The 23,684-nt window shown below is 45.2% G+C and overlaps 5 protein-coding genes across 5 annotated transcripts; 1 reads left to right on the top strand and 4 right to left on the bottom strand.

The window, feature by feature from the left end:
• Positions 1-167: 167 nt before the first annotated feature.
• Positions 168-1,176, bottom strand: LOC121053250 (classical arabinogalactan protein 26-like). The gene has a single exon (XM_040519862.1). It carries the CDS (start codon positions 1,110-1,112, stop codon positions 636-638), a length of 477 nt encoding a protein of 158 aa, XP_040375796.1. The 5' UTR covers positions 1,113-1,176; the 3' UTR covers positions 168-635.
• A 1,123-nt stretch (positions 1,177-2,299) lies between these two features.
• LOC102703928 (chitinase CLP-like) lies at positions 2,300-3,628 on the bottom strand. Its single transcript, XM_040519897.1, has one exon. It carries the CDS (start codon positions 3,626-3,628, stop codon positions 2,300-2,302), a length of 1,329 nt encoding a protein of 442 aa, XP_040375831.1.
• A 4,756-nt stretch (positions 3,629-8,384) lies between these two features.
• On the bottom strand, positions 8,385-9,713 carry LOC102703647 (chitinase CLP-like). The gene has a single exon (XM_040519893.1). The coding sequence runs from the start codon at positions 9,711-9,713 to the stop codon at positions 8,385-8,387; it is 1,329 nt and encodes a 442-aa protein (XP_040375827.1).
• A 2,558-nt stretch (positions 9,714-12,271) lies between these two features.
• LOC102703364 (chitinase CLP-like) lies at positions 12,272-13,671 on the bottom strand. Its single transcript, XM_040519891.1, has 2 exons — positions 12,785-13,671; positions 12,272-12,683 (listed from the first exon to the last, which is right to left on the bottom strand). The coding sequence occupies exons 1-2, from the start codon at positions 13,669-13,671 to the stop codon at positions 12,272-12,274; spliced, it is 1,299 nt and encodes a 432-aa protein (XP_040375825.1).
• Positions 13,672-15,547: 1,876 nt separating this feature from the next.
• LOC102700195 (putative disease resistance protein At3g14460) lies at positions 15,548-23,064 on the top strand. Its single transcript, XM_015837827.2, is given in 7 exon segments — positions 15,548-15,628; positions 15,631-15,855; positions 16,461-17,624; positions 18,395-20,842; positions 21,204-21,324; positions 21,796-21,900; positions 22,564-23,064. Coding segments are annotated over 5 exon segments (3,933 nt in total). The 3' UTR covers positions 21,219-21,324; positions 21,796-21,900; positions 22,564-23,064.
• Positions 23,065-23,684: the final 620 nt, after the last annotated feature.

Raw genomic sequence — 23,684 nt, 5'->3', positions numbered from 1 at the left:
ACACTTTTTTCAGGTTATGCGCAGTTTTGGAGAGAGAAGGAATAAATTAATTCCCTAGCTTGTACACCGAATGATTTAACCAGCATCAAATACTCCTAACAGGAGCACCAAAACAATCATAAATACCATTATTACTAAAAGCAATATCACCGCCCTTGTGACTGGCTTGTGGGCCCATCAAAGGAAGAACAATTGGGGTCATGCATCAACTGTCCATGTAGAACAGAACATGAAACAAGAACAGCTGAACAGGGAATTGCAAATTTTGCAGCTTGAAGCTTCAGTCAGTGACAACTGAGAAGTGACAAGAACAAACTAGTATTCTCTCCAATTTTATTACAGCAATGAACAAAGTAATAACCCCCTCATAACAGCAATCACAAAACAGAAAAGAAAAAACTATAGCATGTAGCCCCACCCCTCAAGAAACAACCACGTAATTGACAGAGAAAATTTACAAGAGAAAGCTAAGAAATTTCAGTGAAATGATGCAACAATTCTTCACAGTTTTTGCTGCCAAGAATGCCAAGCCAACCGACCAACCAACGGCCAACTTTTTTCCTGCACGCCTGAACGCCAAGGCTGCTTCTGCACTGCAGCTGCAGCTGCTGTCGCGTGCGAGAACCACTCGCCCACTACACCAACCACATGGCCACTAGCCCCGCGCCCACGGGGAGCGCCCACGCCATCGACGGCGGCGGCGGCGGCGGCGCGAGGGACTGGGCGGCGACGGCGGGTGCGGAGCCGAACGGGGCCAGCGCCGAGTCGGGCTCGAGCGCGTCCGGGTTGGGCGGGCTCGGGCTGGACTGGATGGTGGGCATGACGTCGGACGGCGCCGCCGCGGCGGCGCCGTCGGAGTCGGGGCCCGGGGACGGGAGCAGCGGCATTATGTCCGGCGACAGCGCCGGCGCGGCGGCCGTGGGCGGGAGCGCGGGCGCTGCCGAGGCGGCGTGCCTGGCGGCGAGGCGCGGGTGCGGGTGCGGGTACTCCGGCGCCGCGGAGATGGCCGACGTCCGCAGCGCGGCCGCGTCGTGGAGGAGGGGGAGGAGGAGGAGCACGAGCGCGACGAGGGCGGCGCAGGCTCGCCCGCCGCGCGCGCGGGCGGTCGCCATTGGTGGTGAGGCGAGCGGGCGGCGCGAGCGAGGTGGATTGCTCGACGATTTGTAGCTTCTTGTAGCAGAGCTCGAGTGGAGTTTGGAGCGGTGGTCTCGTCGTCTCGGGCTTTGGGGTTTGGTCGGGGTGGGGACGGAGCGGGTGGGCCCAAGGCACATGTTGCATGGCGGGACGCTCGTGCTGGCCCATTTCTCTCCTGGGCCCTACTATTCTTATAAAGTAGGGCCTTATTTGGATGGCCTAATAACCAGGCCCAAAATTTCTCGGCCTGAATTTGGCGGCCCATGAAATAGCCATCGCCATGCTGTCTACGGATGCGTTGCAAATGAAAACTGGCAATCGCAAAAACCGTATTCAGTTTTCCATAGACTGCAGTTTGTACCATGATGATGGTTCATTGGTTTGCTCCAACCATGGAAACTTATGTAGAGGTAACAAAACTTATTCATACCTATTATCTTCGTTTCACATTATAAAATTATTTTACGATCCATACATTTATGTGGATATTGATGAACAAGAAATTACTTCATCCGTTTAATATTATAAAACGTTTTGGCTATCTCTAAATTCATATATATATATACCTAAATTTATTATTATTTATATAAATTTTGTTAATACGAAAAAATCTTGTATTTTAAAACGGAATCAATAGATATGACCAAAACGTGTTATGAAATATAGAGAATACTTCTCCTATGGGAAAATGGCGTTTTTAGTGCTTCAACGAAGCACTACGCGTCAAGGCTGCCGAAAGCTTATTCAACAATTGTAGTGAAGTGAAACAAAGAGAGTTGTTCACTCAATGAGAGAAAAAGTTTTTAGCACACAGGTTTATGTACATCCGTGTGCTTGTATGTCATCTAAATAGTTATCAAAAATATGAAAAAAAATTGATAAGATAGATTAATATGAGTTATATCGCTCCACAAACATGAAAGTTTAAATTCAATTTCTATAAGTTATAGAAAAAAACCAAATAAAACTGAAACTAACTATACACATATTTATAATTGTTTTTGTTATTTTTGCTACAACTTGTAGAATATGAATTTAAACTTGGATGTTGGTAAAGTAATATATACTATCTTGTTAAATTTTTTCATATTTTTTATAACTATTTAAATGGTATGCAAGCAACTGGTGTAAATATAACCGTGTGCTAAAAATCTGCTGCTTCCACTCAATGAGCTGGTAACCTACAGCCGCCCAAGCGAAAGGACAGCTCCCCGCTGAACCACAGCAACATCTTGTCAAGATCGAACACCAGCATGTTCATATCCAGCTGCTTCAGGCCGAGCACCATCGCCGGCTCGCCGTCCACCGGCATGCCGACGCCGGGCTCCATCTCGAGGATCCCCACGCACATCCCCCGCGAGGTCCGCACCATGTAGTTCTCGGTGAACAACGGCCAGGAGGCCGTGGCGCCGGCGAGCTCCAGGTAGATCGTCGGCACGTCATAGGTCGTCGGTCGCTTCAAGAACGGGAACCCGCCGTCGTAGCACAGATTGAAGGGCTCCACCGCCGGCACACGCCTCACGTTGGTCCAGGAGTACTTGCGCTGCTTCTTTATGGCGGCGTCGAACGCCTGGGAGAAGGCACGGAACACGTCCGGCCGCATGATCGCGTACGGCGTCGTCGTGCTCAGCACCACGCCGCCGCGGCCCGTGCGGACGTCCAGGTCCAGCGCGCCGGCGGGCAGGGACGCCGTCACGTTGGGCGCGTTCCACCACACGGAGATTGCTTTGACGGGGAGGTAGTAGCCGGAGCTCCTTGGGTTCGTCAAGATCGGGGTGTACGGGATGGCGTCCGTGTAGTTGAGGAAGCCCCGATCCTGTATCCCGATGTACACCGGCGTGTCACCGAAGGAGGCGAATCCGGGGAGGCACAGGGCGAACTTGTTGCCGAAGCTGCGCTGCGCGGCGAGCTGCGACGGCAGCGAGAGCGGCCGCTGGGAGAACCCGGCGACTCCGGTGGCGCCGGCGGGGAGCGACGCCAGAAGCCGCTGCGGCGCGCACGCGCTGACGGCGGCGAACGCCTCCGGGTACAGCAGGTTGGTGCCGTTGCTGGTGGTGTTGGCCAACATGGCGAAGCTCGTCAGGTCGCCGGTGGAGCACTCGCCGGTGACCGGGTTGTACGGGTGGGCGGTGCACGCGCAGCGCGTCCCCGGCTCGCGGCCGGACCAGAACCAGCCGCCGTCGACGTACCGGCAGCGGCGCGGCTGCTCCTGGTTGACCGTGCCGCACGTGCCGGACTGGCACGGCACGGTGCTGTGGGTCGCCGCCGACGGGCACGTCGACCAGACGAGCGTGCCGGCGAGGTCGACGACGAGAGGGCCATCGTTCTTGATCTTGATCGTGTAGAGGGAGGTGTTGGTGTCCCTGACGAGAGGAACAATCAAGGGTAGCTTGTAGGCTGGCTGCTGATCACCGGTTGCCGCCATGCATGAGAGCAGCAGAAGCAGTGGCAGAGTTGCACGAGGGTGCACGCGCTTGACACGAGTGTTTGGCATGTTGTGCATTCAGAATCTCAGATAATTTGATGGATTGGGAAACTGATTGGATGGAGATGGAGACATAAATAGGCACGGTTTGAGTGTATTTGTACTACTAATTCTGGAGTAATTGAACTAGTTAGCTTTGTCGATACTGTAGGTCAAGATGCCGTCCTGCATATCGATGAGTTGACGGTAGCATTTTAAAAGAGTTGGGGCTACTATATGGAGATCAGTATGATGTTGATTAATACGTAGAGAGTCTAAGTTTGGAGTAGAAGTCAAGGGACCTAGATAAGGATTTATTGGCTGCATTCCTATCTGCAGTATAGTAAGGGAAGAAGATGCTCGTTTGGATTGATCCAAGACGATCCAGCTTGATTCTGGAGTCCAAACATTGGGCTGGATTATGCTTTGAAGTCTGGATCATCTCAAACCAATGGTCCGAGGAAGTGCTAGTTAAGGGCAAGTACGGTTGTCTGACATTAGCCCATTATAAGAGATGTTGTATATACTAGGATTAGGGTGGAGAAGCATCTTTGAAGGACGACTATTTCTCCCGTTGTACTATGAATGCTCATCATATATATACCACCCCAAGTTTCTAAACTTCAACCAAAAAGTAGGCTCCCACTGTATATTGTCTATCGTTTTATAACTCTAGGGGGTCATTTCTTTGCTTTTTAAAGAAATATCCAAACCACATATTTACAAATAAAAAATAATTTATAAATAAAACTTTTATATATGCATTCATAGTGTTTTAAAAGCTAAGGCTGAAAAATAAACTACGATAAAAAATCTCAAAATTAACTCTAAATTTAAGATTAGAAAATTAAAATTTGGTTTATAAACATAAGTAAAATACAGAGGATGGGGTGTGATTGTTCCACTGAAATTAAGCATACGTAAAAAAATTTATTAATAATTAAAAAATAATTTAAAGATAAAACTTTTATGTATGTGTTCTTATTGATGTAAAAAACAGAAGTTAAAAAATAAATTATGATAAAAAACTCCAACATCAACTTGAAATTTAACTTTTATAATTTAAATTTGCCTAATAAGCATAAATATAAGAAAAAGATGGAGGACTTTGTGAAACTACAAAAAAGTTGATTGAAATGAAGTAAAAAAAATGTGGCTCCATATTTTTAGGAAAAAAAGATAAAAATCCCATCTCTACCACTATACATACTCTTATTCATACCCATGGCCATTGGCCCGGGCATATGTTGCATGGAGGCACCCAGGATGATTGAAAAATGTCCACCAAATATCCCTGAACTTAAAAGATTAAAAGTGAGTCAGTTTTTCGTCCCTTAATCGGAATAATAGAAATTCGTATCTCTAAACTTGGATAATCCATCCAAAAAAGGTCGCTCGGCAGTATTGATTTATTTTTTAATTGGTTTTTGCCGAGGGACTCCGGTGGGTCCCACGTATCAGATTTTTTATTTTTTTCCTCTTCCCTTCTTTTCTTCCTTTCTATTCATTCATCTCCTCTATCTCTTCTTCCTCTCTCCTCTGCTCATGCATGTACACTGCACTACACTGCTCGCCTCGCCTCGCTCGCGCACTCCCACACGAGTACACGACAGGTGAATTTAACGAGAAGAATATCGATCAATCAGGATTCAAGAGAGAATGCATGCATGGATCGACGGATCTAGCGGAGCGGAGAGAGAAAAGGAAGAAAAATAAGAGGCGGGACCGCGAGATGTAGGCGTGCGGCGTCCGGTCGTTGTACGAGTGGCTTTGAGTTGTCTCCTTCCTGCGGTTCATGACCCCGCTCTTTGAGGCAATCATTTGCGCTAGCTGCATCGACGGCGATGGCGAGAGCCGGCTGGTCACCGGTGTACGTACGTGTGGCCACCGAAGCTGGACGCGATCGATCGCTTTTGCATGCACATCTGGAGGCTGGTTCGTGGACGGCGGCGGACGAATAGTTTTGGTTGACACACTAGTGTCGCACATACGCACGCAAAGAACACAATTGCACAGATAGTTTTGGTTGACACACTAGCCACTCTGCGGCTGTTGCCTGGTTTTCATTTATATAGAGATCAGATACATGCCAGGAATTACCCCCAGCCAATCACTCGGCCGAAAGTAAAGTTAATTACCATACAAGTAAACTAATCACATATTTAACTAACAGCCACGGCAAGCGAGTCTTAAGCCACGTCTCGCAGCATGCACAACACGTAGATGCCATGCAAGATTCCACTCCTCAGGACCTATTCTTTATGCATGAAATCACATCGTTGCCTTTGATCAGAATTGAAGAATTTCTTGCACTTTGCCATGTACTGACTTGGCCTCACCACCGTGACTGAAGCTACATGCAAGCTAATTGAAAACAAAATGTTGAGCACAAGACTTAATCCAACACACGTCATATCGAAGGTGTTTCGCCATGGCAACGATGAGCGAAGACTTGCCCGATCCTGGTCGAGCGCGATCGTGTCGAATGTGGACGGGTGGCAGAACGGCACCGACGACCAGCTCGTGGCGCCACGCTACACCGCGTTCGTGTGCAGCCTCTGCGCCCCGCGACGAGGCATCGACACGTCGTCGCCGCACCCACGTCAGAGACTGTGATGGAACGCGACAGAGACGCCCCTGACGCGAGCCGCCTAGGCGGGCCGCTGCACACAGCCGCCACCCACCGGCCGCTGCCTCGGCCGTCGCCGTCCTTGCCCGGCTCCGCCACAAGCCGCCGCCAACCCTGCTCGCTCCCGCTTGCCCGACTCCACCACAAGCCGCCGCCACCTTGGCCGTCGTCGCCCCCGTCCGGCTCCGCCACCAGCCTGCCCGACCGCCGCATGGTCTGGAGGAGGAGGGAACTTAGGAAGAAGAGAGAGATAGGAGAGGCACGGAGAGCGGAGAGGAAGGGAGAGGAGAGAGAAAAATTAAAAAATATGACAGGTGGGACCCACCGGACATCATGTCAGCAAAACCAGTAAAAAAATAGTTTAATACTGCCGATGGACTTTTTTGAATGGATTCTGCGAGTTTAGATGTATACATTTATGATATTACGTTTAAAAGACGAAAAATAAACTAGACTTAAAGTTTATGGATCTCTGGTGGACTTTTTTTCTTATTATGTAGGGCCTTATTTGGATGGCCTAATAACCAGCCCCAAAATGGCTCGGCCTGAATTTGGCGGCCCATGAAAAAGCTATCGGCATGCTGTCTACTGATGGGTTGCAAATGCAAACCGGCTCGGTTACATCGGGTCCAGATCTAATTTTATTATACGTAGTATCCGTCTTTAAAATATTATAAGGATAAACTTAGAACTAAAATATAAATGTTACAGTAAATTTGTATACGTAATATATTATATTGATGAATTGATAAATATCTCACTGAATTTTCAAGTAAAATATTTTAATATACTTAAAACATATATAATACCTTTACTGATAGAAGATACCGTACCAAGATATATAAATAAAACATATACATTAATTCAGAATCTACTCCACCGTTTATTACTATAAGATGTATTGACTATATTTATATTAATCTATTAATCAATACATATTGTTTATACGTATGTTTAGATTTATTAGTATCTATATATATAAATATAAGTAATGTTAAAAAATATTACATTTTAACGGAGGCAGTAGATACGAACAACACGAACAAAACATCTTCTGGGAAAGAGTACGTCTCTATGGAAAAAACATCATTTTTTGTGCTTCAACGAAGCACTCTGTGTCAAGGCTGCCATGTTTTTTTCCATTTAAGATTATTATAAGTTGAATTATTAAGCTAGATTATTTTTATTTAAGATTATTGTAAGTTAGATTATTAAGCTAGATTATTGTAAGCTAAATTACAATAAGCTGTAGGAGAATAAGTTATAATTTATTTGTTTATCAGATTATTGGATAGACTAGATTACTGAGTTTGTATGGCTAAAGTCTAGAATACCCTTAATTATTTTAGGATAAGCGGTGGCAAGGTGCGTAATTACTTTAAAATGTCAAAGGACAGTGGGTCTTTAACCAACCAATAATCTGAAAAAAAACACCTATGGAAATGCTTATCAGATTATAGTAATCTAGCTTATAGATTATAATAAGGTATCACAGTAATCCATATGTTTGTTTTAAATTATTCATAATAATTCAGATTATAATAATCTTGAGTGGAAACCAGGGCGGAGGTAGCGGGGCTTTAGCCCCCCTACACGCTAGATTGCCTGTGGAAAATAGAGGGGAATGGAGGGGGAAGAAGAAGAGGGGGACTGAAGATGAAGGTGGTAATCGGGAAACAGTTTTTAACACACAGGTGTATGTATACCCGTGTGCTTGTATTCCATCTAAATAATCATCAAAAAATATGAAAAAATTAACAAGATAGATTAATATGAGTTATATCGCTCTAAAACATGTAAGTTTAAATTCAACTTATACAAGTTGTAGAAAAAAACAAAACTGAAACTAAGTATACGCATATCCATAATTGTTTTTTTATTTTTGCTATAATTCGTAGAAGTTGAATTTGAACTTGCATGTTGGTGGAGTGATATAACTCATATTAATCTATCTTGTTAATTTTTTTTATATTTTTTAATAATTATTTAGATGATATTCAAACAATGGGTGTTTGTTGTACACCCATGTGTAAAAAACCTCCTTCCGAAGAAAATCATTCCCTCCAATCTTCGCATCATATCCGTCACCGGGGAAACAAACGTGGCCTAAAGCTTATTCAACACTTGTACTGAACTGAAACAAAGAGAGTTGTTCACTCAAAAAGCTGGTAACCTACAGCCCGACACGCGAAAGGACAGCTCCCCGCTGAACCACAGCAACATCTTGTCAAGATCGAACACCAGCATGTTCATATCCAGCTGCTTCAGGCCGAGCACCATCGCCGGCTCGCCGTCCACCGGCATGCCGACGCCGGGCTCCATCTCGAGGATCCCCACGCACATCCCCTGCGAGGTCCGCACCATGTAGTTCTCGTTGAACAACGGCCAGTCGGCCTTGGCACCGGCGAGCTCCAGGTAGATCGTCGGCACGTCATAGGTCGGCGGCCGCTTCAGGAACGGGAAAGCGCCGTCGTAGCACAGCTTGAAGGGCTCCACCGCCGGCACGCGCTTCACGTTGGTCCAGTAGTACTTGCCCTTCTCTATGGCGGCGTCGAACGCCTGGGCGAAGGCGCGGAACACGTCCGGCCGCATGATCGCGTACGGCGTCGTCGTGCTCAGCACCACGCCGCCGCGGCCCGTGCGGGCGTCCAGGTCCAGCGCGCCGGCGGGCAGGGACGCCGTCACCTTGGGCTCGCTCCACCACACGGAGATGCCTTTGACGGGGAGGTAGTAGCCGGGGCTCCTTGGGTTCGTCAAGATCGGGGTGTACGGGAAGGCGTCCGTGTAGTTGACGAGGGAGGCCCCCTCCCGTGAGATGTACACCGGCGTGTCGCCGAAGGCGGCGAATCCGGGGAGGCACAGGGCGAACTTTTTGCCGAAGCTGCGCTGCGCGGCGAGCTGCGACGGCAGCGAGAGCGGCCGCTGGGAGAACCCGGCCACTCCGGTGGCGCCGGCGGGGAGCGACGCCAGAAGCCGCTGCGGCGCGCACGCGCCGACGGCGGCGAACGCCTCCGGGTACAGCAGGTTGGTGCCGTTGCTGGTGGTGTTGGCCGACATGGCGAAGCTCGTCAGGTCGCCGGTGGAGCACTCGCCGGTGACCGGGTTGTACGGGTGGGCGGTGCACGCGCAGCGCGTCCCCGGCTCGCGGCCGGACCAGAACCAGCCGCCGTCGACGTACCGGCAGCGGCGCGGCTGCTCCTGGTTGACCGTGCCGCACGTGCCGGACTGGCACGGCACGGTGCTGTGGGTCGCCGCCGACGGGCACGTCGACCAGACGAGCGTGCCGGCGAGGTCGACGACGAGAGGGCCATCGTTCTTGATCTTGATCGTGTAGAGGGAGGTGTTGGTGTCCATGACGAGAGGAACAATCAGAGGTAGCCTGTACGACGCTGGCTGCTGATCACCGGTCACCGCCATGCACGAGAGTAGCAGAAGCAGCGGCACAGTTGCACGAGGGTGCACGCCCTTGACACGAGTGTTTGGCATGTTGCGTATTCAGAATCTGAGATAATTCGATGGATTGGGAAATTGATTGGATGGAGATGGAGACATAAATAGGCATGGTTCGAGTTTATTTGTACTACTACTTCTGGAGCTCTTCAACTAGCTAGTTTTGTCAATACTGTAGGTCAAGATGCCATCATGCATATCGATGAGTTGACGGTAGCATTTTAAAAGAGTTTGGAGCTACTGTGGCCTTATTTAGTTCGCGAAAATTTTTGATTAGATGTCATATCGAATGTTTGATTGGATATCAGAGACTATTTCGATGACTAATTAAAAACTAGTTATATGGAGTGTCATAAAACTACGAGATAAATTTTTTAAGCCTAATTAATCCATCACTAGTACATGTGAGTTAGTGTAGCAGTTATGGCTAGTAATGGACTAATTAGATTTAAAATGTTCGTCTCGCAAAATTCTTTTAAACGGTACAATTAGTTTTTTTACTATATTTAATGTTTTATATATATGTCAAAGATTCAATGTGATGGGCGAACACGAATTTTTTTAGAAACTAAGCAGGGCCTATATGGATATCAGTATGATGTTGATTAATACGTATAGATTCTAAGTTTGTAGTAGAAGTCAAGGAACCTAGATAAGGATTCATTGGCTGCATTCCTATCTGCAGTATAGTAAAGGAAGAAGATGCTCGTTTAGATTGATCCAAGACAATCCAGCTTGATTCTGGAGTCCAAACATTGGGCTGGATTATGCTTTATAGTCTGGATCATCTCAAACCAATGGTCCGAGGAAGGGCAAGTTCGGTTGTCTGACATTAGCCTATTTATAAAAGATGTTATATACACTAATTAGGATGGAGAAGCATCTTCGAAGGATGACTCTTCTTATACTATGAACTGATCAGATATGCTGTTATACCACCCAAGTTTCTAAACCGTAACCAAAAAAGTAGGCTTCCATTGTATGTTGTCTATCGTTTTATAATCTCACGGGATTATTTTTTCGCTTTTTGAAAAAAAATCGAACACTATATTTATAAACGAAAAATAATTTATAAATAAAAATTATATATATATTTTTTATAATAATCTAAAAGCCAATCTAAAAATATACCGGAGCCGTCCAGCTCCAGGTGGATGAAGGATGGTCGTCATGTCCATGCTCGCGGGGCGCTGACGAGAGGGACGAGGACGACGAGGGGTTTGTACGGTGGCTGCTGCTCACCGGCTGCCACCATGCATTGGAACAGCAGAAAAAAGTGACACCATTGACGCAAAAGGTAGGATCAGTGTTAGCATGTTGTGTATTCAGAAATTTTCAGTTAATCTGATGGATTGGTAAGTATATTAGATGGGGACAGAAATGGTATGTATATGTTAGTCGCACTTGTGGAGTTCATGATGTTCATCGATTCGTTTTTTGATCAATAATCAAGGGCCAATATGTTTCCTGTTCATCACATCGAGGAGTTGACGATCGATAGTCTTTTAAATACCAATACACTGTTATTAGCTTGACAGTCTAAATTGTAGAAAGTCAAGGAACCTATCTAATCACTGATGAAATAATGTGTTAGGGGAGAATGCCCATTGGAATTTATCTGCCAATCCGTCTCGGTTCTGGAGTCTAAACATTGGGCTCGATTATTTTTTATCCCACGTTTGTGAACTTCAAGCAGGAAAGTTTAAACACAGGGGCAGCACTAGGTGTGACAGCTTACGCTTGACTAAAAAAATACATTACGAAAATATTAGGTTTTAATTAAAATTTATCATCAAGGGATTAGAAAATTATCGGTTCCGCTCCTATTTAAACATGTATATAGGGAGATGGTTCAGAGCATAACGTCTTAAAATGTCCTTTGTTCCGGCAAGTATCAATTCTATCTTTTTTATGATATGTAAATAATGTAATCAAACATGAAACACAGTTGCCGTTTGCAAGCTTCAAGTTCATATTTTACGTGTCAGCAAGCAAGAAGAGGTTAAGTTTTAAACCAAAATGAAAAGGTAAAAAAGAACAGAGATTTTCCGCTGCTAATTCAGCAATCAGCATAGTGCGCGACATTTATGTAGAAGTTTCTCAGCATATTGCAAGGTGTTCCGTGACGTCTATCGATGTCATTACTGATATTTTGACACGTGTTTGACTATTTATATTATTTAAAAATTTTATATAAATATATAAAATCGTAGGTTACACTTAAATAACATTTAATAATATATCAAACCGTAATAAACAAATAATAATTATCTAAGTTTTTAAACAATATAAACGAAAACATATAACTAAAATTTAATAATGGCGTAATCCGTTAAAAACCAAGGAGGCACACCAGTCATGCAACTTCATGATCACTCAGCTCATTTAGCAGCCCCGTGGGCTACTTTGTCTCTTTAATGTAACGAAACTTAGTAGCGATTATTCAGTGAAAAACTATTGATATGATGCACCCAAAAACGTATTCAAATTACTGAAGACACACGAACCCTGGTGATTGCCGAGGCAAACATTTCTGCAGTGCGCATGCAGTTCATGCAAACAAGAAACGGCTGAGGCTGAGACGATCGACTCGATCATGGTTGAGTTGTGGGCAGCTTGTATCGAAACATGGTTGCGCTGTAACAACTCGTCAGGTCCCACTCCAGTAGCCGGCTGAATCCGAGCGTGCGCTTGTCCAGATCGAACACCAGCAGGACGTTCTCCAGCTGCACCCCGCCGAGCACGACGGCCGGCTCGCCGTCCACCGGCATGCCCTCCGGCCCCATCTCGACGACCCCGACGCACGACCACTCTCGTAGGTAGTTGCTGTTGAGTATGGTCCAGTTACCCGTGGCTCCGGCGCCCAGCTGCAGCGTGATCGCCGGCGCGTCGATCCCCGTCCACTTCATCATCGGGAAGGTGAAGCTGGTGCCACCGGCGCCGCCGTAACAAAGCTCGAACCGCCGGTGGCCGGGCGCCTCCCGCGCCATCCTGCCTCCCGAGTCCCTGCCGTGCCCGAGTGATTAGCGAAAAGTTCGTCAGCTTCGAGCGTTTGATGTTACTTTTGCGTGGGTGGTAGGTGCCATGTTGGATGCTGGGCTACGTACCTGACGACGACCGTGTCGAACGCCTTGGCGAAGGCGCGGAACACGTCGGGGCGCATGACCGCGTTCGGCGTCACCGTGCTCAGCACGACGCCGCCGCGGCCCGTGCGGACGTCGAGGTCGAGCGCGCCGGCGGGCAGGGAGACCGGGACGCTGGGGCCGCGCCACGACACGGAGATGCCTTTGACGGGGAGGTAGTAGCCGGGGGTTCTTGGGTTCGTCAGGAACGGGGTTTGCTGGATCCTCTTCGTGTAGTCGAAGGGCCCGGACGGATTGTAGTTCGGCAGGTACACCGGCGTGTCGCCGAACGCCGCGAACACCGGCAGGCACAGGGCGAACCTGTTGCCGAAGCCGCGCTGCGCGGCGAGCTGCGACGGCAGCGAGAGCGGCGTCGCGGAGAACCCCGCGACGCCGGCGGCCGCCTGGGGCAGCGACGCCAGCAGCCGCTCGGGCGCGCACGCGCCGACGGCGGTGAGCGCCTCCGGGTACAGCAGGTCAGTGCCGTTGGTCGTGTTGGCCGACATGGCGAAGCCCGTGAGATCGCCGGTGGAGCACTTGCCGGTGACCGGGTTGAACGGGTGAGCGGTGCACACGCAGCGCGACCCTGGCTCGCGGCCGGACCAGAACCAGCCGCCGTCGACGTACCGGCAGCGAGGCGGTCCCTGCTGGCTGGCCGCGCCGCACGTACCGGATTGACACGGCACGGTGCTGTGCGTGGACGGGCACGTCGACCAGACGAGCGAGCCGGCGAGGTCGACGACGAGCGGCGCGCCGTTCTTGATGGAGACGGTGTAGAGGGAGGTGTTGAAATCCTGGGTGATTCTTGAGACTAGGGGCTTCTGATCACTCGCTGCTTGCGCTGTGCACTGGACGAGCAGCAGCACAGCCATGGCGATACGAGCCAACACATACGAATGTTCTTGCGCACGAGACATGGCTGTGTTTCTGAACAAGCAAACGCAGCGACCGATCGAAGTGAGACAATTAGGATGGGTCTGTTTCCATGTATTTGTACATGCTGATAGTGTTAAAACGTTGACACCTGAGTGTAGTGCTAATACTGAGCAGTGAGTACCAATTGGTTGTGTAAATTGATAGCCTCGTGATTCTGCTTTTAAAAAGCATAAGCAAAACTGGTTATTAAAAATTAAAAAATAATTCAGAAATAAAATTTTTATATACGAAAAATAAACTCCAATAACCTTAAAATTAACTTTAAATTTAAATTTATAAATTTAAATATTTACTTAAGCATACAATAAGTTAAAAAGATGAGACGTGAGAATGAACAAAACCATGGATGAAGTCAGTACGTCAAGGAATCAAAGCTGGTTGACATTGCCATCAGCCCATCAGTATCTGATCAAAACTAGGAATCTAGGAGCTCCGATCTGCAATCTGCTTTGACATTCGCAGCTGGTCGTTTCAGTTGACCACAGATATACTGTTCTGGTTCTCATCGTGATTGGGGCCACAGCATAGCAAAACCACGGCTTCGTCACGCCAATATACGCGCCATGGGCTGCGATCTTACCTAGGTGGGCCGCTCGGCCTACAATATATTGGGCCTAAGAGGAGCGCATATTTTTGGTGGGCCGTGATCTGGAGATTGTAAGGCCCAAGGCCCATATTGGCCCACCGTGACGACAGCGGCGGCGGAAATGCTCTCTCCTCGTGCAGTGAGTCCGGCCATGAGGGCGGAGGGAATCCACCGTCGGCGAGGCGGCGGAAGGGGTTGGCGGGAGCAACTGAGCCACCGGCCGCTCGTCCTATCCCGCCGCAGAAGCGATGGATCGAGTCGAGCACTCGTGCGCCCCTCTATCCAGCCGCGCGACGCTGGTCTGGTCGGCCTCGGCGCACGCGGAAGTTCAGTGGGCTGCCGGCGCGGCGGCGACTCTCCTGGTGGTAATGGTGGTGGTGAGTTCTCCGCTTCTCTACACGGATCACCATTTGGGATTGGGACGAATGCCCCTCTTGCTTGCTACCTAACCGCAACCCAAAAATCGGAATCAATCCCATCTCGCGACCGTGAGAGGCGGTGTGATCGTGGAGCTCCTGCATCTTGACACACGGGCCGATCGAGTAGATCCTTCTCAGATCAGTAAAAAGGATGCAGAGAAGGAAATGGACAGGTCCCGTTTCTTCTTCACGGATGATCCAGAATTCAGCTTTGTTTCATTTTGCCTGTCGTTTTTCATTGTTCTTCGAATTAAGTTGGATTGATTCTCTCTCTTGTCTAATATCATAATATTTGCCTGTCGTTTTTCATTGTTCTTCGAATTAAGTTGGATTGATTCTCTCTCTTGTCTAATATCATAATTTGTCATCCTCTGTAGGGAGGCCGCTACCCTACACCAAGAACGCTGTGCCATGGACTCACTCAACGATATTCCTTTCTTCAAATGCTGAGACTTGCAAAATGTAATGCTTTCTCAATTCTCAGAATCAGTATGTTGCCTTTAGATGATATAGCTAGCACTAAACTACACTGCACTTCAGGTATCAATACGAAAGCTACTCTATTAACCAAGAAACAGAGAGATGCGAAGTGTGTGCATCGAAAATTTACTTGGAGGGCAAAGCAGGCAGCATGGAGGTGGAACATGGCCATGGCAAGGAATAACTTTGTATGCTTATGAATGAGGACTGTGGTAGGGGCTCATCCTGAAAAGCAAAGGCACGGGGTACATTTGTAGGGAGAGAGCTCTCACAAACAAGCAACATACATTCTTGTGTAGGTGCTAGCTGGCTGGTAGCTGCGAGGCCATGAGCGGGGTTGGAGAGATGATTGTGAGTTCCGTGGCAAATCGGGTCGCTGGCAGGCTCGCTGACCTTGTGGTGGAGGAGGGCACACTCTTCTGTGGAGATTCAAGGACGATGTGGATGACATGAAGGAGAAGATGAGAGATTTGGAGGCTGTGATGCAAGATGCCGATGACAAGGCGCGCCAACGAGGAAAAGATGGAGCCGCGGAGAGGAGGTGGCTCACCAAACTCAAGTCTGTCGCCTATGACATTGAGGATGTGCTGGATGAGTTCGATGCTGCTGAGCTCATCAAGAAACATCAACCCAAGGTACTTACTTCCACATATAGCTGTGGTCGAATAGAAGTTCTTGAAATGCCTGATTTATTTGTGTTTTTTTTTTGCATCATGCCATTTCTAAAATTAAAAAGGAAAGTTGTCTTTTGCACCGTAAACACTTTTTCTAGAGATTTGTTATTACACTAAGGCCCTGTTCAGCACCCCAGGTTAGATATCTAAGAGCTCTCGTTTTCCGCGCGCACGCTTCCCGAACTGTTAAACGGTGTATTTTTTACGAAAATTTTCTATAGGAAAGTTGTTTTAAAAAATCATATTAATCTATTTTATATTTTTTAATAATTAATAATTAATTAATCATGTGCTAATCTATTAATACGTTTTCCGAGCCGGATAACTTACCCTCCTCCCTCCTCTAGCCGAACGCGGCTTAAATGGTGAACCGCACTCAAGGGTGGAAACATTCCCATTTCGCTACCACATGCGCATGCTGGATATTTGTTCCCTAATCACAACAAATAGAGCGTACCAGTGCCCATTCCACATCAGATTATCACAAACTAGCGTGAGTATATGAAAACTGATCTATAAAGGAAACAAACATAGTGAATTATGTTGGCTTCTTTCTTATTTTTCAGGTCAAGTTATTCTTTTCCCGAAACAATCTGCTCCTCCAGAAGATGACCATAGCCCACAACATGAAGAACTTGAGGGAGAAAATGGTCAAAATAGAAACGGATGGCAAGAAGCTCAATCTTGTGCTTCATGAACCACTGGTAGATGGGAGTAGAGGCAATGAAACTTTTGCAGTTGATGATGTCATGGATATTGGAATGCTAGAAAGGGATGCTGAAACAGAAAAAATAATCAGCCTTCTATTGAACACAAAAGCTAAGGAGGATATCTCAATCATTCCAATTGTTGGGCTTGGTGGACTAGGGAAGACTACCTTAGCCCAAGCAGTTTTTGCAGACAAAAGGGTCAATGCCTTCGATATGCGAATCTGGGTTTATGTTTCTAAGGAGTTTGATCTGCTCAAGATTGGGAAAGCTATCATCAGAGGAGCAAACAAAAGTATCAACCTGGACAACTGCAACTTGCAGTTTGTACAAGATAATATGAGAAAAGAACTTGCCAACAGAAGATACTTGATTGTTCTGGATGATCTTTGGGAAGACTATGGAGAAAATTTGGAAAAGTTGAAGCAGATGTTACAGCATGGCGACAAGGGTAGCAAGATTATAGTAACTACACGTAGTAGAAGTGTAGTGCAAGTACTTCACACTGGTTACCTTACAAATGAACGGAAAGTATGTCCTGTGCCTCAGCCTGACCATATCAATTTAGGGGTTTTATCACCTGACACCTGTTGGAGGGTGATGAAACGAAGAATATTTGGGCCTGATGATGAGCAAAGTGGCTTAGAGGAAATTGGAAGGCAGATTGCCTGTAAGTGTGGGGGACTACCACTGGTGGCAAATGCTCTTGGGCAAGTAATGTCTGAGCACAGGACCATTGAGGCATGGACAAATATAAGAGACAGAAAAATAGCTTTGGATTTCAAAGCAGATCATCAGCGTGACACTTTAGAGCGTCTAATGTTGAGCTATTACTACATGAAGCGAGAATTCAAAATGTGCTTTACATATTTGGCAGCCTTCTCAAAGGGCTTCATCATGGACACTGATCGCTTGATCCAGCAATGGAGAGCCCTTGGATACATTGAAGCAAGAGCAAGTGGTGAAAGGTGTATCAAGTATCTTCTGGGGATGTCTTTTCTTCAGATTTCCAAGTCTTTGTTGGTAAGTATTGGACACAGTTTTATATCGTTTCTGTCCAGTCAATGATGTATTGTATATTAACTAGGATATGCTTTGCTTGTAAATCAAATCTATTAGATGCCTCCTTGGAAGTTTGAACCAAAAAGGCCATCACCAGTAACCAGTTTATGGATAGAGTGCCCTCATCTAGTCTAATATTCTTTCTTATCTTATAATCGTCAAGTCCACTATCCTTCTGTTGTGTGCATTTTATTTTGCCACTACCTCCAACTTTTCATTTTGTCATAATGTTTGACCATTGGAATACAAAAGAATATCCTAAATAGTAGTATAACTTCTGAAAAATTCACTTGGAATATTCCTCATACAATTCTGTTCACAAAAAATAACACAATGAAAATCTAATTCAAAAACATTTATCCGAAATGATGTGGATCCTACATAGGCTAGAAACAATTAAGATGATGTGTCTCGTTGTGGACATGAGAATTAGCAATACACAATTCAGACCAACTTTATAACATATACAAATACATATTAATTAATGCTGTTGTAAAATGTATTAATGATAAATAGTACTTTCGTATGGTACTTACATTTTTCTTTCGAAACGGGATGTGGCAGGAGTAATGCTGATTAGATTAAAAAGATTAGAAAACGCACATAGCGTTGTAGTCCAATTTAGGTAATGTCCAATACAAAAGGTAAAAACAACTTAAACAGCTGTACATGGCAAAACACTATTTATTTTTTATTTCGCGATGCTATTTTGATAGTACTTATCCCTGCAGGTTAGTCCAGTGCACACCAAAGCTCCAAGAAAGCTCATCATGCATGATTTGGTGCATGATCTTGTAACAATAATTGCTGCTCATGAATTCCTCATCATGAATGCTACTGTACCAAATACGTGGAATAAAGCTAATAAGAAGCGTTATTGCCGACACACGCAGTTGGTCAACCACAAGAAGCAATCCAAGGTTTTCAAAGATCTACCAAGCAAGGTTAGAACCATCCATTTTAGGGAGTGCAATGTAATGCAGCTTCCCCCAAAGGCATTCTCAGAAGCAAAGTACATAAGAATCTTGGACCTGAGTTGCTGTTCCTTTGAAGGGCAATCTACAAATAGTATAGTGCTGCCATCGTCCACTCGTCAATTGCTACTGCTAGCCTATCTTGATGTCTCGGGCTTGTCACTTGCATCACTTCCTAAATTTTTCCATACGCTTCAGAATATGCAAACTCTAATTTTGTCCAATTGCTCTCTTGAAACCCTGCCTGCTAATATTGGTAACCTCCACAAGCTTTGTTTTCTAGACTTATCAGGGAATAGTGGTCTAACTAAACTTCCGACATCATTTAAAAACCTTCTCAGCCTTTCTTTCCTCCAGCTATCTGGGTGTGCTAATCTTAAAGAGTTGCCTGAATCAATTGACAACCTTAAATGCCTACAACAACTAGACATGTCAGGTTGTTGTGCTCTTCAAAAACTCCCTGATAAATTTGGTAGCCTTCCTAAACTTTCATTTGTAAACTTGTCAAGTTGTTCAAAGCTAACCAAACTACCAGACTGTCTTAACCTTGACTCTCTAGAGCATCTAAACCTCTCAAATTGCCATGAGCTAGAAAGTCTACCAGAGGGTATTGGGAATCTTTACAAGCTTGAGGTTTTGGACATGTCTGACTGCTACAGGGTTCAAGTGCTACCAGAAACCTTTTGCCAACTTAAGCATTTAAAAGACCTTAATCTTTCAGACTGCCATGGACTCAGACAACTCCCTGAAAGTTTTGGTGATCTTTCTGAGATCCAATCTTTGAACCTCACAAGCTGTTCCAAGCTACGCACATTGCCTCACTCATTATGCAAGATACATAAGTTGAAGCATCTCAATTTATCGTATTGTATAATGCTTGAATATCTTCCATCTTCGTTCAGTAACCTTCAGCTTCAAGTCTTGGATCTTACTGATTGTTATAATCTGCATGACTTGCCAGATAGGATTAGTAAGATGACTAGTCTCACCGAGCTTAACATTGCCGCAGGATCAGAATATGTGTTTGATAAGGCCCAAAGTATTAGAGAACATCTAAATTTGCCTGGCACTATAGAACATGATGTACATGAGATAGAAAATGTTGGTTCTAGTAGTATAGTGGAGCTTGGGCGATTGCATTGTCATGAGCTTATAGTTGGGCAGTTGCCAAACCTAAGACATGTCACTATGGAGGACATGCATTACGTTAGGAAAATTGGCAAGGAGTTCTATGGAGAGGAAGGAAATTGTAAGAAATTAAGGGTTATTTGGTTGGTAAGAATGGATAACTTGGAAGAATGCTGGACAACACGGTCTGGTGAAGAAGATAAAGAGTTCCTAATCCCTAATTTGCATTATTTGCAGGTAATTGACTGCCCAAAGTTGAGTTTCTTACCGTATCCCCCAAGAAGTATGAACTGGAAATTGGATGGTAGTGACCAGGTGCTGCCAGAACGAGGATTTGATAGCCTCGTGTCTTCTACTCTTCCTTTTCTTGTGAGCATCGAGAACTGTAACTTTTCCCCTGACAGGTGGGGCAGACTTCAGCACCTTGCCACCCTTGAGAACTTTTATCTTCAAGGCTGTAGTGGCCTGCGGACCTTGCCAGACATCATTAAGTGCTTCCTCTCCCTTAGAAGGCTAGATTTGAGGTCTCTGGAGGACTTGGAAATATTGCCAGAATGGCTGGGGCAGCTCGTTTCCATAGATGAAATCAACATCATTGATTGCCCCAATCTAACATCTCTACCTAAAAGCATACAGAACCTTACTGCCTTAAGAGAACTGTGGTTGCAAAGATGCAAAGGGCTGGAGATACTGCCAGAAGGACTGGGGCTGCTCGCTTCCTTGAAAAAGCTTCTCATTATGGATTGCCCCAAGTTGACTTTTCTCCCTGAAAGCATGATGAATCTTACTGGCCTTGAAGAGCTATGGTTGGGAGGTTTCAATAGCCTACCAGAATGGATAGGGCAGTTGAGTTGTCTAAAAGAAATTAACATCTTTGATTCCCCCAACATGATGTGTTTGCCAGAGAGCACGCAGAACCTTAACAACCTGAAGGAACTTTACATTTGGAACTGCCTAAGACTGATCGAGAGGTGTCGGGAGGAGGATGCCAACAAGATTTCTCACATTTCTCACATCCCTAGAGTTATATTAGATGGCAAAAGATTCATACCAGGGCAAGCAATTGAAGGACCAGAGGTATGAAACCTCCTTAAATCCAGTAATAGTTAGTACTCATTTCATTTCATATATCTGGTAATGTTCAGCTTTATTTGCATTTTCTTCAGCACAGTATTTGATGATCTAGGAATCCAGGAATGCAAATAATATTTCTCTTGATTTCACAAATAGTCTAGTCTTTTTACATGCCATGTTAGTGTGTTGTGAGCCTGTGATGCCTTCTTTTAGTTCTGCTTAATGAAAGGATAGTCTTAAGTCCTTACGGAGATCAATGCATCCCTCACTATCTGTACATGTTTTAGTTTTAATTTCAGGGTTTCTTTTTTCAACTTGTGTTATTTTCAGCACAAGGTGTTATTAATATATCATACTTTTGCAGAGGGAATCAGAGTGAGGAGAATTCTTGCCCAGGACAGATGTAAAGAGTAAGATAAGCAACGGTGGAAAAAATGTACATCTGCATATTTCAGCGATTTTGTGAATATGGTTTCATCTTAAAGGTAACTATGTCGCAACCCTGCGTTGAGATTCTTTGGTTCTTCTCTTGTTTATGCGAATATTTTGCTACATATATTTGTCCACATTTTGCATCTCTCTACTAATGGCTAATCGAGTAGCGTGCTATCTCTGATTTTTAATAGATAACACTATTGATTTTTATATGTATATTCGATCATTCGTTTTATCAAAAAATGTCTAAATATATAAATTTATGTCAAGTGCATTTAATGAAAATTCAAATATAGTAAAATAAATGATAATTATTTTAATTTTTTAATAAAACGAATCGTCGAACGTATGTCCAAAAATCAACTACAATATCTATTAAAAATTAGATGTACTACTACCTTATACTATGTTGTATGTCCAGTTCACCAAAAGAAACATAAAACATGACAGTTTTGCTTAATGATTCAACTTTTGTACCTATGTTGGAATAGGATCAAAGAAATCATAACGGTTTATTTCAGGTGAAGCGCCAGATGGGTTCTGTGTGGCAGCGAATTTGAACAGGCTTTGCTATGGGCCGGGCCGAGAACGAACATATGCTTAAAATGGATTGGCCATTTTCCACTGTGAGTTTCTGTAGTTGCGTAGTTGTAGTTCATATATATATATATATATATATATATATATATATATATATATATATATATATATATATATATATATATATATATAATTTGAAAAGAAAAAAAACAATGAACAAATTATATTGTTTGAATGATCAAATCCATGCATATACAACTTCAGTCATTCAGAATGGTCAAATACCACCGTCTGCATAACCAGGAACTAGGACTACATGTAGCTGATTTACTTTGGCCTGTTTGGGGGAGCTTCTCCCAGGTACATCTTTTCCCAGAAGCTGCTTCTGCCAGAAGCGGTCCACAGCTTCTGAGAATCTGTAGTTACAGATTCTGGAAAATGAACTAAGAATCCAAAATCTGAAGAAACTGGGGTTAGGAGCTTTTCTAGATTCTCAGAAGCTGCCTACCAAGCAGCTGCTTCTCAGAATCTAAAGCTCCCTCAAACAGACCCTAGCATATCTGGTCCAAAACACCAGAACACTGTACTAACGACCTTACTTATATCGATAAGCAAGATTTGATCTTAAATAAAAACTCGACAAGAACCCCAGGTGTAGCAGTGCCACTGAACACAGCTACAACACCATCAAGATGGCCATGAATCTCCAAGCTTATTTTCTCGTCTTCTTCCTCTACATTCTTGTGCAGGTGCAAGGTTCATCTCCTGCGCAATCCAAGCCTTGGTAGCTCCGATCACCAAGGACGCCAAGACCTCTCTCTACACGCTCTCCATTGCAAACAAGAACTATCTGCTTGACCTCTCCGGCCCGCTGCTGTGGTCACCGTGCTCCTCCACCCACCCCACCGTCCTCCGGCGAGTGCGCCGCCGTGTTGGAGAGACGGAGAAGTACTGCAGCAACGGAGGACGCGCGTGCACCGTCCGCCTGACGAATCCGGTGACGGGCGAACGGGCTGCCGGCGACCTCACCGTCCCTGACATTGCAGCCAACCGCGGAGGTCGCCCGTCCAAGGGGTCCTGCGGCAACGAGCTTCGCCACCTCCCTCCCCGTGCAATTAACAGGCCGTCTCCTCCCGCCCCACGTATCACGTTCTTAGAAAAATTCAAACAGATCAACTGTATCACGTTGCAACATGTTTGGGTTAGTTATGTGCTTCAGTTCGAATGCTTCGACTAGTTTCGCAGAAGGTTTGGACACAAATGTTTTTGTTTTAATCCGACCTTTGAAGGGTACGATTCTTCAAGGCTGGTATGTGCGATTTTTTTTATTTTTAAAATATTTTTAAGAAATAATTTTATTACTAAATCTTCAGGAAAAATATTTCCACCCTATAAACCTTTTGGCATGCCAACAATGGTGTGGCTAAAAGGCTTACCACGCCATTATCGGTGGCGTGGCAGCATGGTCTTGCCACGCCGCTGATATTGGCGTGGCAAGACTGCCATGCCGATTAGGCTACATGGCAACGTTGTCTTGCCACATCACTGGCACTAGCGTTGCCAAAAGGTTCAATTTTAGAAAAAATTTGTCCAGGGTTTAGTGATAAAATTATTTCTTAAAAGGGTCTATTTAATAAAAAATTTCGGTATGTGCCAACTTAGAAGTTTTTTTCCTCATGAGTTTTTTAGATTTTCTAAAGTATTTGATTTTGTGATAGTATTTAAGGGTATAAAAAATTGATTACTGTAAAGCTAATTTTTTTAGAAAAATCAAGTGAGTCACTTTTACATACTTTTTACGAAAGACAGCATTTAGAAGCTTAGAAATCGTGAATCCAAAATCCACCATAAGAAAAGAACATGGCCTTAT

Source organism: Oryza brachyantha, chromosome 1 (genome assembly GCF_000231095.2).
Source record: "Oryza brachyantha chromosome 1, ObraRS2, whole genome shotgun sequence".
Lineage (NCBI taxonomy): Eukaryota > Viridiplantae > Streptophyta > Magnoliopsida > Poales > Poaceae > Oryza > Oryza brachyantha.
Note: the sequence above shows the minus strand (reverse complement) of the source record. Positions and strands in the feature narration are given on the sequence as shown.

Excerpts from the sequence above, each read along its gene's own strand:
- LOC121053250 (XM_040519862.1), bottom strand. The coding sequence starts at position 1,112 with ATGGCGACCGCCCGCGCGCGCGGCGGGCGAGCCTGCGCCGCCCTCGTC.
- LOC102703928 (XM_040519897.1), bottom strand. The coding sequence starts at position 3,628 with ATGCCAAACACTCGTGTCAAGCGCGTGCACCCTCGTGCAACTCTGCCA.
- LOC102703647 (XM_040519893.1), bottom strand. The coding sequence starts at position 9,713 with ATGCCAAACACTCGTGTCAAGGGCGTGCACCCTCGTGCAACTGTGCCG.
- LOC102703364 (XM_040519891.1), bottom strand. The coding sequence starts at position 13,671 with ATGGCTGTGCTGCTGCTCGTCCAGTGCACAGCGCAAGCAGCGAGTGAT. Across the intron at positions 12,684-12,784 it reads TTCGACACGGTCGTCGTCAG|GGACTCGGGAGGCAGGATGG; the intron begins GTACGTAGCCCA and ends CGGGCACGGCAG.